The sequence below is a fragment of the Pithys albifrons genome, chromosome 4 (genome assembly GCF_047495875.1).
Source record: "Pithys albifrons albifrons isolate INPA30051 chromosome 4, PitAlb_v1, whole genome shotgun sequence".
Classification (NCBI taxonomy): Eukaryota; Metazoa; Chordata; class Aves; order Passeriformes; family Thamnophilidae; genus Pithys; species Pithys albifrons.
The window spans coordinates 100,157,282-100,174,857 of NC_092461.1; the positions used below are offsets into that span (position 1 = coordinate 100,157,282).

A 17,576-nucleotide genomic window follows, 5' to 3' on the forward strand; every position below is an offset into this window, starting at 1 on the left:
ACTCAACCTTGTTTCAGAGTGGTTGGTCTCTTCCATGCCCCATGGCTGATGCTTGTGAGTGAGCTCACCTGGCCTTTGCTCTTTCTCCTGCTCAGGCAGGACAGGCTAGAGGAAGGTGGAAGAAAATACCTGGGTGCTTTACAAAAATTGTGAAAAGCTGTTTTGAGACCATTAGTAACCTGTGGCAGATGACTTAATTTGGGACCTGGGAGTTTTTAAGGGCAAAGCTTCTGAAGGAGAGTGAAGTTGTGTAGCTGAGCCCCAATAAAGAGGGTACTGAAGAAGATATTTCTACCATTGCTTCACCTCATTGGTTGTGAGACCCCAGTACCAAGAGGGTAGCTTAAGGAGGGAATGAGAAGAGTGTGGTAGGAGAAGTTCACACATAAGGATTCTTCCCCTTGATGTGAGTTTTTAAGCATGTCATGTAGCATAAGCAAAACACTGCTGACCTGGCAGCTTTTGGACTGGGAACTGCTGGATGTAACCAAGCATGGTGGATGAGCTACAGGCATTTTGGCAGGATCTCCTCTTTTTCCCTGAGCAAGTGATGGAGCTACACAGCAGTGTAACAGCTGACTAGGTGGTATGGAAAAGAGTATGTTAGCAGAAGCTAGTGGTGATTTAAATTGGCTTGTTTGGGCAGTTGTGCTGGGATAACTGCTGTTGCTGTATTGCTGTATGGAGCTTAGTGGAGAATCTCTCTTCCCCTGCTGCTTTTTTGCACAGTCCTTCCTTGGGTCTGTCTTCCTTAAGAATACCTGTTGACATTAAAATGTATCAGTACAGATTAGTGGTTAAGTTTGCTTGATTTTAAGGAAATGAAGTTCTGTGATTTTTTTGGTTTTGTGTTTGGTTTTGTTTTTGTTGTTGTTGTTGATGTTGGTTTTGGTTTTTTCACATTTGTAGTCATGAATGCAATTAATGAAAAAATGTGTTTTTGAAAAAAGTACGAGTGCTTGGCAAAACTGTGCTGTCATCAAAGACAGAACTGGAACTTCTGCTGAAATCTGTTGGAGCAGTTAGGACTTGTTTGGTTCTTAGGGTAAATTTTAAGGGTTTTTGGAGAATATTTCTTGAGCGTATTTGAGTATATTCCTCCTTAGGTCCTCAAATAAGGGGAGAGAATTGCATGCTACTTTAAGATGACCATGAATACACCAGGAAGTCCATCATTTGGCTGGTCATTGCTACCCACTGCCCCAGCAGAGACACTGAGGGAAGGATGGACAACGTCCCTGAGCTCTTTTCGTGTGTTCCCTACGTTTCCCTGCTATGATCAGTAGCTGTCCCCTCTTCCTTCTCCTCACCCACGTGTTGTCTTTTTCAATTACTTATCTTCCTTACTGAGTTTTAACAGATTAAATCCTGCCTCTTCCTTCCAAGCTAAGGTGGAGAGGGGAGAGTGTTGGAGGCAGTGCCATATGCCAGGCAAGTCTGTGATACCCCATGATGATGGTGATAATGTACAGCAGGACTTGAAACTGTGGATCTGGTAGATAAAGTTGATGTGTTTGTTCCCTGCTTCCCTGCTGTCTCATTTTTGCAGTTTTATTCACGTTCAGTTGACAAGTAGTACCTGAAGCAATGGTTTTTAATTTCCTAATTAATCAGAAATATCATTGACTTGGCTGCACAGAAACTTACTTATTTACCTGACTTTGCAGGCATGGGAAAGGGCTGTTGTCTTGCAGCAGCCTGTCTAACTTGACCACAACAGATGATGGCAATAGACTTTCCAAACTCCTGCATTGTCATGTTTTTGCAACCATGATGCCATGGTATAGGTTAGGCAGTCTTGACAGTGAAAAAAGTATTTTGCAAAACTTGTCACAACAATTTTGCTGAATCTCTTGTGAAAGTCATTAAGTCAGACTGCAGCAATATCAGTAACTCTGCCCCCAAAAAGCTGATGGTGACTTCTTGCTGGATTTTCTTTTGAGTGCATGATAACCTGCACCTTCCTAGCCATGTGGAAATCTGCTGTCCTCAGGACCTGGCTGCCACATCTGCAGAGCCCTGGCAGAGAAGTGCAATTATGTTTTGATGGAATTGCTTTTTGTCTGTTGAGTGAGGTCTGTTAGTGATGGGTGTCTTCATACTCAACAGCAGAAGATGAGGAGAAGCATTCTCTTCCACCTGCATATAATGAGAGTAATGTCTGTGTGCTGTTTGTGTTGAGCATAACTGGAAGATAATTTTTTTGCTATTCTGGGGTTCTTAAAATTTATATAAAAAAAATAGTGTCTTATACAAAGTGCTGGTCATGTAGGAAGTGCTGGTGCCTTCAAAGGGCTGAAGAAGGTACACATTTATTCTGGTTCCCTTTCAAGTCAGTAGTAATATATGTTAGTTCCTTGTTTGTAAAGTTGTATACTGGTGCTGTGCTATCCCCATTTACTGAAACAGAAGGAGATGGAGCCTGTTCAAAGTTAATCAGCAGCTGTTGCCCATACCTCAGGAGCAGGAGAGCTGGTGCTTTGATCTGATGTGGGGGATTGACAGACAACAGAAACATCTCATTTTCAAGGAGATTTTGTTCTGCAGGAAACCATCCCTCCTAAACTGACCTTATATCCCCTGGAAACATCCCCTGGCTTTGTTCTGCTTTAAAACAGGAAAGCAAAATAGTGCTGTTCAAGAGGCAGAACTAAACTTGCTGAGAGAAAGGTGTTAGTATTTTACCCCTGTGTTTCTGAGTAAATTGTGAATAGTGCAGTAAGGGTTTGAAAACTAATTTTATCCCATTCAACTGGATTACGTGTGTGCCTAGATTTATGTAGATAATCAGTTCATGAAGTTGAGTTTAAAGTACTGAAATTTAGATTGCATTCTCAAATACCTTCCACTATTGTGCTTTCTCTCACTATCTGCAGGGTTCAACTAGTCCTTCTCTGTAACTGTCCATCCCTTCCCATGCCAACCCAAATCAAAACTGCCAATTCCTGACTGTTGGCAGAGGGGAGGCAGCCTGGCTGGAGAGAAATGGTGCCTATTTGTGCCACTGTATTGGAGCAATTTCTGGAGTATTCATTTATTTCCCTTTTGCATGTCATGTGCCAGTAGTAAGCACAGGCTTTTATAGTAGTTTCCATATTCAGTCACTGCTGATGTCCAGCTGTTGTCAGTCAGTGCAGGAAAAGCTGCACCAGGGAAGCTGGGCAGTGCAAAGGAGGGCATCTAGGCCAATATTCTGAAAAAAAGGGCAGCAATACTTCAGACAAATGGCCATTACTGCTTGTTTCCCTGGACTTATGTATGGAAGAACATGCATGCTCTTCTGCTCAAGAGGATGAATGCTGCATACTTGGGTTGAAGTCGGTGAGGGATATCCAGCTTCCAGTGAACTTTCCACTGAGTCTCCACTCGGTAGCCTGGCCAGGCAGCTGGAAAATTAAGGTTTTTGGGTACCTAAACTTAAGTGGTTTTAGTAGTTCTAAACCCACAATAAAGGTTGAGTTTTCAGAACAAAAGCTGTTTATTAATATGAAATTAGCAAAGTTGTGGTTTTTTCTGGATGCTTCATTCCTTCTGTTGCCCCTCCTTGATTGTCATCGGTTTGTGAATTAGGAAAGAGAGAGAACGAAACTAAATGTGGTTTTGGTTATCTCTTACATTAAAAAGCTCTGTCCAGCTTGACCTAGTTAATAGCATCTCTTCCTGTTTCAAACTTTGTATTCAGAGCCAAGGTACTGAAGTCCATAAACAAAACGTTCTCAAAATACATATTGACTGTTGTTCCTTTTACTTTGCCAAGCTCTACTGGGGATGTGCTTTCTGAATGCAGATGCAGCATAACCTATGTTGATTGCTCTTAGTTTAAAGCAGCGTTAACTGTTTTAAATCAACTGCATTGAGGTGTCAGCTGGATTTCCCATTAAAAGGTGTGAATGAGTAGTGTTTTCACTTGGATGAGAACGCAGTTGTTATACAATGTCTGCTTTTTCATGTGTAGAGATATAAATGATATATATATATATACATATATATATATAAAATGCAATTAATGTTTTATTCAGCACACAACCCGTGTGCACACAGAATCTATTTTCTTAACTAGTCTTGCAATGAATGTTCCACTATTTTACTTTGTGGCTATAAAGTTCTGCATTAGTTTTGTGATTTTCAGCGTATATGCCCAGTAGGAAGTAAAAAAGGAGTAGATTTTTGTAATTTCCAAGAACAAAATACTAAGGAAGGTAAGAAGTAGTGTTTGCATTTTCAGCAGCAAATGTACAAGGTAGAAGGACCCAGGACTTCTCCAGGTGTTCTTACAGCTGTGAGAGTTGCGAAGCCATTTCCTTTCCCTTCCGTAGCCAAGAGAAATGTATTTGGTACAGAAATGGTGGCATACAGCCCTTCTTCTGCAAGCACTCTTCCAAGTGTTTGTACAACCTGGCTTCATGGAATTAAAAGGCATTGGGCCGTAGTTAGTGCACCATGGCTGTCTTTGCCATGGCTCCTGCCACAGAAGGAGGCTTGTCGGGGAGTTCTGCAGTAACCCAAGTCACCAGGCGTCTTCCTGCGAGACAGACTGAGGTCAGTGTAATGTCCCGCCACGTGTGTTGAGGACAGTCCTTCCCTAGGAGGGTCCTGTATGCCAAGTCTTGTCCATAATTAACTGATTTTGTTACCAGTGCATGGGTAATGCACCGCAGAGGGATGGCTGCTGGATCAGTGGCTGTAGCTTGCATAGCTGTCAGGGTATCTCCTGCCAAGATCTGTCTGTTTTGTTCCCCCCAGAGGGGAAGGCCCATGGACAGACACCCCATTGTAGAGCTACCTTGCCAGGGAACATGCTGTATTTGCATTCCAGATGCCTCCAGCTTTGTGAACTGCATTGTTCCAGCTTCCCCTGAATAGCAGCTATTGACCTCTAACAATGTACATTTGTTTAATTCAACCCCTTTCCCTGCTTTAAAAAGCTTATTAGCCCAACCAAGTGAAGTCTTCTGTGGAGATCCCTTTTTTCCTCCCTTCGTAGCCAGGAAAAAAATTTGCAGCATTAATTGTTTAATTTCAAGATGGAAAACATTCTTCTCCTTGTGAAAGGCTACTTTGAATGCTGAGGTGTTGACAAATTTTGTTGTGGTTTCATGTTTATAAGCTTTTTGTTGCCCTTGAAAGCATAAACTTCGTGTTACTCGAGCTCTAGATGCTGGCAAATAATAAACCAGTGGAATAACGGGTTTGATTGTCCTGAAGCACTGGAAGAACTTGACTGCATTTTGACAAATAAACTTTTTTGCTATTTATCTGTTTAGATGGATTGAGGATGTCTAGGAGGAGAAGATGGAGGCTGGCTGGTACAGCCACTCAGTGCCCAGCAGCAAGCTGGTGAAAGCATTTCTGTGTCTGGTGGGGTGACAGTAGTACATACATCCACCTCCCAAGCCATCAGGTCTCCACAGCTTGATGGTGATAGTGGCTGCCATCATTAAACCCACTACAATTTGAGAACAAAGCTGGCTATTTACTGTGGGGGGAAGCTTTGCTGTGCCTTAATCCTGTGGGGTTATTAGGTCAAGGCAAAAAAAGACCAGTGAAGGAAACATTTTCTGTGAGCTGAACAAGCTTGTCCTCCTTCCATTTGGTGCCAGAATAATCCCATTAATAACAGCAAAATATTGAAACATGGAGCAGAAGTGGTCAGGTAGAATCAGGTTGTTTGATGGGCTGAGGATTTCTTCTTCTGGGGTCCCACATTAACTCAGGAGTGTTGTGTCTCATGAGGTTTCTATAGGCATTACTGTTGGACATGTTAGTAAAGGGCTGCCAGCAGGTTGAGAGAGGTGATTTAGACCCATGCCACACTGAACTGAGGCACTGCATCACCTGGTCCCACTGGAGCTGACGGGCAGCGGCAAGCCTCAGGTTTTCAGTCTTGGGTGCTCTAGGGGACAGTTGGCTGATGGCAGCAACTGCATTCAAGTGAAGGACCCCTCTGTCTCTGCCATGGCTGTTGGTACTGCTTAGTGTGCAGCCTTCAAAGCTGTCATTGCTCCTGCACCTGTACCTGAGGGACACAAGACATTTCTGCTTGCTGGCTCTAGCAGGGATGTAGCAGAGGAGTCCAAGGGCAATGCCCCCACATCAGCCTTTCTTCCTCTGGCAAGTGCAGGGTGAGAGGTGCCCTTGGACCAGTTGCTATTCAAGAGAATTAAAAACAGAGCAGTGCCCTGGGTTTTCTGATGACCAAAGTTCAATGTAGACCCCAGAGAGTGGGTGGAAGTCTTCCCACTGCTGTCACTGGGTTTGAATTTAATGTTCAAATCCTCTCTATCGCTTTTGCCACTTCCGAGGAGCCCTCTCCTCACTGCTTCCCCTGCCCACCTTGGGTGCTGGCACTCTCCTTTTCACTCCCTTCTGCCTAAACTCTGCACTTTTGTGTTGAACAGCCTTGCCTCAGAGTTGCTGTAAACCTGGAAAGCATCTGACTCAAGGTTTTGGAGATAAGAGGGCAAACTCCTCCACAGGCATTTGCAGCATTTAAAACAGAAAGCAGTTTGTCAAAAGATGGAGTGGGAAAAAGTATCAAGCCATGCTCTTACCTGATTCTTTGTGTCCAGCTGACCTCATGGCATTCAAAGAAACCAAACAGCAAGAGTTTTTACGTTCTCCATGAACATTATTTTGAGTCTCAGTCCCGCTGTTGTCCCATCATAGAAAGAAGAATAATGTTTAACATTATCTAAAGCATATTTAACTTGTAATGTGGCTGAAGTCCATGGTACATTCATGGGCCACTTGCCTTAAATATGCAGTAGAAATAAAAATCTGTATTTGTCTTGATTGTTAATCAGGACTCTGTACCCCACCCCAGCCTTAGCAAGACTATAGGTCTAGTTTCTGTGTGTAGAAATTCAGGCAATGACAGTCTTTGGGTGCTAGTAGACAAAATTATTTTACTTGGTTTTTTTTTCAGTGATTGTACACCCAAAGTTCAACCTTATGATTGTCAGGCTATATCCCAGCATTTTCCTACCACCCCTTTACTTTTTCTTTAGGAGATAATTTGACAGTTCTGGTGAAAAAAAAATCTGTTTCCTGAATGCCATTGAAATAGTGTCATTCTGATATGGAACCAGCTGTCTCTAGAGAAGGGAGTATAGTTTGGGTTGGAGTTCAGACCATGGGGTGCTGTTGCTCAACGTTTTCATGCCAGCTAAAGGCTTCTCCTACACAGGAACAACTCGAGTGGCTATCATTTATGGAATGGCTTTTGCTGCAGCTGCAGCATGAGCTGTGGTCCTCATCCCTTGTTCTCCATGCTGAATATTTCTGTTTTCTTAACACTGCATCTATTGGCCAGGTGGTAGCTGCAGCATAAAGCCCTACTGCTGTACTCAACTGACTTAGAGGTCTCACCGACAGCGTTTCCAGTGCTCCCTCACCTCCAAAAAGCAAATATCAGTTCCTTGTGTAACCTTGCTGGCTGCTAGTTGTTTTTTTTTAATCCTCTGCATTGTTGTGCAGCCAAGAGAGGAGAACCCTATAAAGGGCAAAGTAGTTTAGAAAAGAGGTGAAAGATGTCAGTTGTAAGTGCCTGACAGAGGTTGAAAATCAGCAGGTAGGGAGCCAGCTGGCTTTGGGGAGGATCTTTTAGACTGTGTGTAATTTCAAACACCGCTCTGTAATTATACATGTGCTAACATGAGCCACATGACTCAGAGAAGCAGAGAATGGGCTCCAGCTGCTTTTGCTGGCATTCAGAAACTTGTAGGAAAAAAAAGGCACTTCAGTGTAGTTCTTCTGTGTTTACTGATTGAGCAGAAACCAACAAATACTTGCTAAGAAATTATTTTATTTCCTTTCACTTGCATATTTGTATTTTGCTCTCACTATCTCTGCTATTACTTGATAAGTACTTCCAGAGAAAATTATTGAGGGAAATACTTCTTTCAGTTTTCTTTTATATAATTTTTAATTCTCATTTGTTTATTGCAGGGGTCTCGGGTCTGGCTGCGAGAAAATAATCAGCATTATCCCAGCACTATTCATTCCTGTGCGGAAGGAGTTGTCATATTCAGGACAGATTATGGTCAGGTATGGGTATCACTCCTCTATGTTTTATCCTTTTCCCACTCTGCAACAAATAATCTTTCCACAAAATCACAGAATCAATCAGGTTGGAAGGGACCACAGTGGGTCATCTGGTCCAGGCTCCCTGCTCAAGCAGGGTTGTCCTAGAGCACATGGCATGGTAAGGGAGACTCCACAACCACAACCTCTCTGGGCAACCTGTTTCATCATGTGGCCACCTGCTCAGTAAAGTTTTTCCTCATGTTTGGTGGAACTTCCTATGCATCTACCTGTTTCTTCTTGTTCTGTTGTTTGGCACCACTGAGAAGAGCCTGGCTCCATCCTCTTGGCACCCCAACTTTTAGATATTTATAGATATTAATGAGGTCCCCTCTCACTTACCTCTTCTCGAGGCTGAACAGGCTCAGCTCCCTCAGCCTTTCATCATAAGACAGATTCTCCAGACCCTTGACCAGTTTAGTAGCTCTCTTCTGGACCTGCTCCAAGAGCTTGATGTCTTTTTTGTACTGTGGAGTCCACAACTGAACACAGTACTCCAAAAGTGGCCTCACCAGCTCACCGGGGCTGAGGCCGGGGGTAGGATCACATTCCTCGACCTGCTGACAGTGCCCTGCATCCCAGGATACTGTTGGCCTTCTTGGCCACTGGGGCACACTTCTTGCTCATGGACAACTTGTTGTCCACCAAGACACCCAGGTCCTTCCCCACAGTACAGCCTTCTAGCAGGTCAGCCTCCAGCCTGTCCTGGTGCATGCAGTTATTTCTCCCCAGGTGCAGCGCCCTGCATTTGCCATTTCTGAATTTCAGAGTGTTCATTTCTGCTCACCTCTCAGACATATCGAGGTCCCTCTGAAGGGCCACACAGCACTTTGAGATATTGGCCACTCGCCCCAGTTTTGTATTGCCAGTGAACTTGCAGAGGAGGCACTGTACTCCTTCATCCAAGTAATTGTGGAACAGGTTGAACAACACTGGGCCCAGTATAGAACCCTGGGGGACAACACTCGTGACAGACCTCCAACTAGACTCTGTACCACTGATCATGACCCTCTGGGATCTGCCACTCAGCCAGTTCTCAATCCATCCCACTGTCCACTCATCCAATTCACAGTTCTTGAGTTTTCCTATGAGGATTTCATGAGACAGTGTCGAAAGCCTTGCTGAAGTAGAGGCAGGCAATATCCACTGCTCTTCCCTCATCCATCCAGGTAGTTGTATCATCATAGAAGGCAATCAGGTTGCTCAGAAATGACTTAACTTTAGTGAACCCGTGCTAGCTACTCCTCATCACCTTTTTGTCCTCCATGTGGTTGGAGGTGGCCTCCAGAACGAGGCACTTCATCACCGTTCCAAGGAGTGAGGTGAGGCTGACTGGATGGTGGTTCCCTGGGTCCTTCTTCCTGCCCTTTTTGAAGACTGAAGTGACATTTGCTTTCTTCCAGTCCTCAGACACCTCCCCTGATCTCCATGACCTTTCAAAGATGATCGTGATAGTGTCCCACTCCCCCATCATATCTGGGTTAAAGCCCTGCCAGTGAGTCTCTCTAGTTCCTGGGAAAAGACTCTCCTTCACTGAGAAACTTGAGCCCTATCTGATGCCAGCATGCCTGGGGTTACTGTTCTCAAAAAACCCCAGAATTATGGTGGTGACATCGGCTGTGGAGCCCTGTATTTTCTCCTTGTGGGGAGGGCATAGTGGAACCTAAAAGGTTTGTGAATAAAATATTCATTTTGTATGATCTGAATGTGCAACTTGGTTTTAATAGTTCTGTTGCCTGTCCGGTCAGTTGCTCTGACTGTGTCTGACAAAGCTGAACCAGTGCTACCAGGTGTGAGAGCCTTGTTCCACACAGGTCAGTGATTATGTAGCTTACTGGAGGGAGATGGCCTCTCCATGGTTGTATTCCCTTACAGTAGCAGAAAGTGGAGGCTGGCACATGGCCAGAAAAATAAAAGCATGTCTTTCAGAGCTAGGGAATCTTTACTTTCTTTACATGACTTTCTTCAGGCAGGAAAGGAACCAGACACAGTTGCAGAGTGGCTTTTGATGAGCACGATATAATGGACTCACGATTAAATTGCTGCTTTCCTAGTAGTGAGGGATGGAAATGATGGAGTGACTCCATGAACAAAAGACGGGCTATAGATGTCACCTATCTGGACTTCATTAAAACCTTTGACATAGGTCCCCTCACAACATCCTTCTCTCTAAATTGGAGAGATAGGGATTTGATGGATGAACTGTTTGGTGGATAAGGAATTGGTCAGATGGTTGCATCCAGCTGGTAGTAATCAACAGATCAGTGTCTAGATGGAGATGAGTGACAAGTGGTGTCTGTCAGGGGGTCCATACTGGGAGCAGGACTGTGTGTTATCTTTGTCAGTGAGATAGGCAGTGGGATCAAGTATAGCCTCAGTAAGTTTGCAGATGACACCAAGGTGAGCAGTTCAATTGATAAGCCTGAGGAACAGGATGCCATACAGAGGGTCTTGGATAAGCTGAGGATGTGGCCACACGTGTACTTAATGAGGTTCAGCAAGGTCAAGTACAAGGTCCTGCATTTGGGTGGGGCACACCCTGGTATCAGTACAGGCTGGAGATGAACAGATTGAGAGCAGCCCTGCTGAGAAGGACTTCAAGGTCCTGGTGGGTGAAAAGATGGGCATGAGTCAGCAACACGTGGAGATGAGTTGGTAGCCCAGGGAACCATTTGCAGCAAAATGCAGTGTGGCCAGCAGGTTGAGGGAGCTGATTCTGGTCTTCTACTTTGCTTGTATAAGAGCCCCCCTGGAATACTGCATCCAACTCTGGGGCCCTCAGCAAAGGAAGGATGTGGACCTGTTGGAGCCATGGAGAAAGGCCATGGAAATGATCAGAGAGATGGAACACCTCTAATGAGGACAGGCTGAGAGAGTTGAGGTTGTTCAGCCTGTAGAAGAGAAGTCGTGAGGGAGGGTGTATAGCACCTTCTATTAAAAAAAGAGGGCCTGTAAGAAGGCTGGGGACAAACTTTTCAGCACAGACTGTTGCAATAGGACAAGGGGTAATGGTTTTAAACTGAAAGAGGGTGGATTTAAATGAGATTAGGGAAGAAATTCTTTACTGTGAGGGTGATGAGACACTGGAAGAGGTTGCCCAGAGAACTTGTGGACACTCCATCCCTGGAGGTGTTCAAGGTCAGATGGATGGGGTTTTGAACAGTCTGGTCTAGTGGAAGGTGTCTCCTTTGCTGCTGGACTAGATGACCTTTACAGGTCTCTTCCAACCCAAGGCATTCTACGATTCTGTCAGCCTTTTCATCTGCACCAAGTTACCAGGTATATTGCATTGGTGACCCAGACACACATGGTATGGGGGAAGACATCCACAAAACTAGACTGAGAACAACTACCACTGGGTGCAAAGCTTCCTCTCTGAGACCAGCTATTTGCTGATGTGTTTTCTGTGCATTGCATGTAAATTGTGCCTTTAGAACTCTCAGATTTGGAATGTTGCATATTTTGACTTTTCTTACTGAAATTTGAAGTTCAGTGAAGTGGAGAGGCTGAGACTGTTTCCTCTGTTGGCTTTTTCAAGCTAAAAAAAGAAGGATCCCTCACATTAAAGCATCACCATTACATTTGAGCTGCAGACTAGAAAGGCTGCTGTGTGTGTTATTACACTAATATGTCTTCCAAGAAATATGCAGCACTGGGCCTTTTGTTGTAAACATAAGCCCTGTACAGCTCCTGGAGGGAGTGACCCACATACTCATAGGAGAGGATACCTGTAAGTTTCACAGGATTTTGTAACTGAATGTGTAGCCATGAAGAACTTGACTTTTAGTAGTGTTTTGAGCTGCAAAATCCTTATACTTAAAGGAACCACAGATGCTGTGGTCAAACAAACAGCTTGTTTTGGTGCCCTAGAAAAGCATGGCAGAGCTAGTGTTGGCATTCACCAGCAGAGAAGTTGCTTGTTAATGATTTTTCTGTGTATGTTTTACATGTGATGTTACTGCCTTTCTGTGGTGGACATAATGAGAGTTGGAACTTCAGGTAATATGGAAAAAGCCTCAAGTCTTTACCATGGTATCATCTGACTGATTATATTTACTTAGAAAACTTTGGTGCTATAAACATCACTGGGAGAAAAATCACCTCCTTTGGTTTGGCCTGTGTGTGTTAAAAGCAGGTAGTGCAAAATGGGAAGGACGTAGGGATCAGCCTTCAGGCCTGTGATAGGCATTCCAGCTCCTCAGCAGGTCTGAGCTGGCAACTGCCCAGCCAAAGGCATAGTAGCAATTCACTGCATTTGTGAACTTGAATCATTTTCAAGGCTTTCAGGAGCACACTGTGTGTAAAAGGACTGTCCAAGCTGACATTGGTCAGTTAATAGCTTTTCTCCCATGCCCTTTCCTGATGTGCTTTTAGACCATCCTGCCTGTGCTGTTTGATTACCTGCAGGCTGCAGGAAGTTACAAGCAGGTGAAATGCAGCAGAGATAATGTCTGACTGTTACCTCTGACTGTTTGGCAGTCCCTGCAATGCTGTACATGACCTGGAAGAACAAGAGAGGGGAAGCAAGAGGTGAGCTTGCAGAAATATGGGGTGTGACGATTTTTGAAGCGTGGTTGGTGTATTGATTCCCAGATCATTTTGACAGCTGGAGCTCATGTTCAAGTCTAATGACAAACTGATGAAAGCACTGGGACCTTATCAAAGCACAGCATTGTTATCCATCTTCTCTGATTCAGTAGGTTCTACTAGACTTTGCACTTCTCAGCTTTCCACTGAGCATTTTGCTTGACTTCTGAAGACATGATTGACAAGGCAGTGGGTGTAGGAAGGTGTGTTGCTGGAGTTGGGCTCAGGTTTTACTTTTGACTTCGAGTCTTTGCCAAGGTCAGTTTTCAGAATAATGGAAATTTTGTAGCAGAGTACGTTAGTTTTTAACTTTTTTTCTCTTCTGCTGTGAGTGGTGGAAATTAATTTGCCACAAAAACCTGTAGCAGCATACAGTTGTATGCTGAAGGAGTGGTCGTAGGGAATCCCACCCAATGTGAGCGTAGAATTATATGACCATATTTTAGCAAGTTGCATAACAATTCCTTGATAATCACATGGTGATATAATTCCTCCTTGAGTGTTCTTGTGTTGCCTGAATGTTTCAATTAAACAATGTTTGCTAATTATTGTTAAAGACAACTGTGATACTGCCTTCTGCTCTTGTCCCCTTCTGTGTGGGATGGTTGTAAAACTAGAGAATTTGATAGGCTGCATGGAATATCTGATTAGGATATGGTGCACTAAAATGGGGACTGTCAGGTTGTAAGCTTGAGTTTCCCTGAGCAAAAAGCTATGAAAAAGTCTTAGCTCTTTATGAAAGTAAGAAAAATGTGGCACTGTATGGAGGTGGATGAAAGCCTCATTAAATGCAGGGAGGGAAGAGTACATCAGGTGTGTGTTTCAGCACCCAGGTCCAGGGTAACGAAGTGGGAGATGAAAGATTTAACCTCCCTCTTAGCACACGTTAATGATGTGAGGCTGCAGCTGGCTCTGGAGTACCCCTCCAAAGCTTCCTGCAGGCTGGCCTTCAAAACAAACAGTCTGCAATGGCTCGAAAAGTTCCAGTGTGCAGACAATTCACATTGCCACATGTTTACCAGAAGAAAAATGTGTACTCCTTTGCTCCTTGCTGGGTGGGTGGGTTGTGTTGTTTGTTTTTATGTTCCATTAGTGTGCAAAGAGCTGGTGAAGGACTTTCCCTGATATTTTGGAAACACCATGTCTATGAATATGCATAAAAAGTGTGTCAGTGAAGTCTGTGAACACTTGGACTTAAGAAAGGAAGTCCTAATCTTTCCTTATGTCTACAAACATATGTTTGTATGTAAGATGACATTACAGTTACTGTATATTGTGTTGCGTCTGTGTTCAGGGTTGAAATTATTTCTTTCTTAAGGGTTTTATTGACAGTACAGCATATATTACCTCATTGTCTGACTGTACTTTTAATGAAGCTGTGTGAGCTTATAAAGTACTCAAGTGAATGTTTAAATAAAATTCTAAAAGCCCTGCTGTCACTGTATGCTTTGTTTGAAATTAATTACTTGTGTGTGTTCAGTAATCAGGGGTTCCATTGAGAAAAAACCTCTTTCCAGTTTATTTTCTTTTTTTAATAATATGAACTTTATTTCAGATAGAGGATTGCATTGTGCTCTTGAACTGTACAAGCACATATGAAACTATCTGCAGAGAAAGCATAGATACCAAATACAAAAACCTTGGGGGACTGAAGTCTCTCTGAAGACCTGTGTTGAGTTGCATGGCATTGATTTCAAGAACATTTTTCTTGTCTCCTAATTAGGACTCTGCTTTTTCTTCATTTTTTTCATTCAAATATATATAAAAGTAATGCCAATAAATATAATCAGTGTGTCTGTCCCCTCTTTTTTTGATGTAGTCATGGTGGTTGGTGTTAAAGCCTTTGAGAACTGGGTACTTTCAGAAAAGCACCTAAGAGCACACATTTTTAATAATGCCCATTCCCTTGCAAGTAAAAATTTATATATATATGTAAGACAACATGTGCATGAGTGTAGGGGAAATCTGCTCTGAAGAAACTGATATAGGGAGAAGCAAAAGTTGAATCCACACTGTCCTCAGTCTGACGCTGAAATTTCAGGATACTTAATTGCATACCCTCTTAGCTGACTGAGAGGAACTTTTACATCAAATGATATAAGAAGTTGAGTGATAATATCCAAAAAATGTAGGCTCTTTAAAAACAGATGTCATATTTCACCAGTAAAGGCTTTGTCAGTTAAAGCAGCTTTCTGTGAACTTTCTTTACAAAGAAGTCTTTCACGGCATGGTGTTATGTCAGCAAACAGAGTGGAGCTCTGTATCCTTAGCTTCAAATCAGAGGCACCTGTAAATGGTTTGGTCAGCAACAAAAGTATTTTTTCCTGTATGTTTAACTTATTGTGGCTCTTCTGTGGCATTTCTGCATCTCAGGAATTGGAAGGCTACAGATGTTCCTTGTTAAACACAGCTCAAATATGTTTTCCATGGAGGTTTTTACTTTTTTTAATTTCTGGTTTGAAAGCTGGGAGAGTTTCTCATTGTGACCTCATCCAGAAAAGTTAGACCTGGGCTTTGAGGTTTGGGGTTTGTTTTTTCTGTTTTACTTAGTTTGAGATGTTTCCTTTTGTTTGATTTTAGAGTTAGCAATAGGATTATGTTGAAGGTGCCTTGTGATTATACCAGGAGAGTTCATGTTTTCCTCATTTTTGGTTTAAAATAAAAAAAAAAAATCCCAAACCTGCAGGTAGTGGCTAAGCACTTCTCATAAGGACTCTTTTCTTTGCCTTGTGTCCTTTCTCACCCTTGCTTGGGACTCTCTTGTGCTTGCCTTTGCTGCTGTGAGGAGCCCTTTTAAACAAGAGTCTTCCGTTCACATTCACAGGGCATGAATAACACCACTGAAGTTACTTGGCTTAAGTTACTGAAGTCAGGAGGACTGTTTATCAGTAAATGCTGTGTTTGGCTGTATCCATAGTTCATGGGATCAGGCACTGGAGAAGTAAATCCTTCTGGACAAGAATTTTCTTAGTTAGCACTGAAAAGTGTCATGCTTGCTCCTGGCTCTTCCACGTGAAGGGCCGAAAATATTTCCAAACGGGTTTTTTTTTTATATTTTCCTGAATTCAATATCTGTCACTCTTGAAATACACCCATACAAGGGTGCATTTTAAAGAAGCCCTTTGTGTGCTCCCTTGTATATACAACCTCTTAAGAAAATACACAGATACATGCAGTGGGCTTTGGTCTTGGCTGCTCTTAGCATTAAATGAAGCCATCTCTTTCTGCAAACTGTATTTATTAAGACTTCCATGCTTTTTAATTTGATGGTGTGTATGAAGAGTAGTGACTACTGACTCTGGCCATTGGGTAGCTCGTGTGTATTTCAGGCAGCAGATTCTCTGCCTTTGGGGCTCAGGGTAAATGCCAAATTCAGCAGCTTTACAGCAGGAAATCAGCTTCCATCTGTCTAAACACTGTAAAGTTAATTTTATTCTGCAGTTAGTTATATTTGGCTTACTTGTAATAATTCTACTGATTATTTCTAGCATGCTTAAAAAAGCTTGCTGCTGTGGCTGTGTTGGTTTCTTGGGGACTTTTTTGTGCTTTGGGTATTTTTATTTCTGTTGTTTTTAAGGGATGGGTATGGGAGTCTTGGGTTTGGGGGATGGTGTGGAGTTGGAGAGGGCCAGAAGTCAGCCAGAGCGCCTTTTAGTACTCAGGATTTATCTTCTGTGGAGAAGTGTTTACATCGTTATGTGGGATGTCAAAGTTCAGCGACTCTCACTGCAAGCATCTGTTGACGCGCCTGTAAACAGCGCTGGTGACAGATGCGAGCCGGGCGCCAGCAGCTTCCGCGGGGAGCATCCGCCTGGCAGGGAGCCTGTCCCCCCACCTTGCACAGCCTGCACTTGCACTGCCCCGGGCGCCTCTGGTACCCCAGCCCGGGAGCCGAGCCGTCACCTGCAAGGAGAGAGGTGGCTGTGCCCGGCTTGCCCATGCTGGCCCCTTCCCATGCCCTTTGGAGGCAGATGCCAAGGAAGCAAGCGAGGCTGCAGGGGCCACACGTGTGTGCTGCAGGGCCACGTGTCCCACAGGCCCACTGGGCTGTGTCACCCCGTCCCTCCTGTGGAGCATTTAATGGAGCGTAACTGCACTGCACAAAAGCCCCCTCCTGCCTCATGAGTGTTTAATGCAACTGCAGGGCCCTGCAGGAAGCATTTTCTTTAATGGAAGTGCTGCTTCAAAACCCCAAACTCAGTTCATGTTTGAACTCTGGTTCAAGTGGAAGCACTCATAAATTGAACAAGTGTTTTGCTTTTTCCATGTGTGCCATCTTCTACTTCTTAAGTAACTTGCTAATTGGAAAAATCGTTAGTTTGGGTCTCTTAAATTCACCAACACATTGGCTGTTATAGCACAGAGATGTTAAAAAGGCAGTTAATTGTACTAAAGGAACTAATATCTGTAGCAGAGAACTTCCTCTTGCCGCCTCTAACTCTGGAGCTAATTCAGTTTGTCTTTTTATCTGCTCTATATCAAGAATGGTATGTTTACATGACTGCCATTCTCAGAATATTTGTTAAAAGGTAATAGAGAAAAGCCTCTTTTTACTTATGTGTTGTGTGTAAACACATTCAACTGTGTATTCATTACATAAAAAATAAAGAGCAAGTTATGAAGTATTTCTTGGATATGTTGCACATGTGCTGTCCTTACTCTTTTCCTGTTACTTGCCTTTGCCAAAACCACTATCAGTTTGATTGATTTCAGGAAGGGGAAAGTTTTAATCCTGAAGTGAGATATTTTAAAAGAAAGGTTGAATTGTAAAAAAATCACCAAAGCAAAACAAAACAAAAACCTAAAAACCACCCCAACTACCAGGCCAAGGCGACTGTGTTATTTCTGCAAAATGAACTTCCTGGCTATCAATGCATAGCCAGTTTTTGTCAGAAGTCAGGGAGTTT

The 17,576-nt window shown here is 43.3% G+C and overlaps 1 protein-coding gene across 2 annotated transcripts in view; it reads left to right on the forward strand.

Moving 5' to 3' along the window:
* MYO10 (myosin X) overlaps positions 1 to 17,576 on the forward strand; it is a 163,088-nt gene that overhangs the window by 27,648 nt on the left and 117,864 nt on the right. For both annotated transcript variants that reach the window (XM_071555031.1, XM_071555030.1), the window contains exon 2: positions 7,948 to 8,046. In XM_071555031.1, coding sequence (XP_071411132.1) covers positions 7,948 to 8,046 — 99 coding nt within the window. The remainder of the gene's footprint in view (positions 1 to 7,947; positions 8,047 to 17,576) is intronic.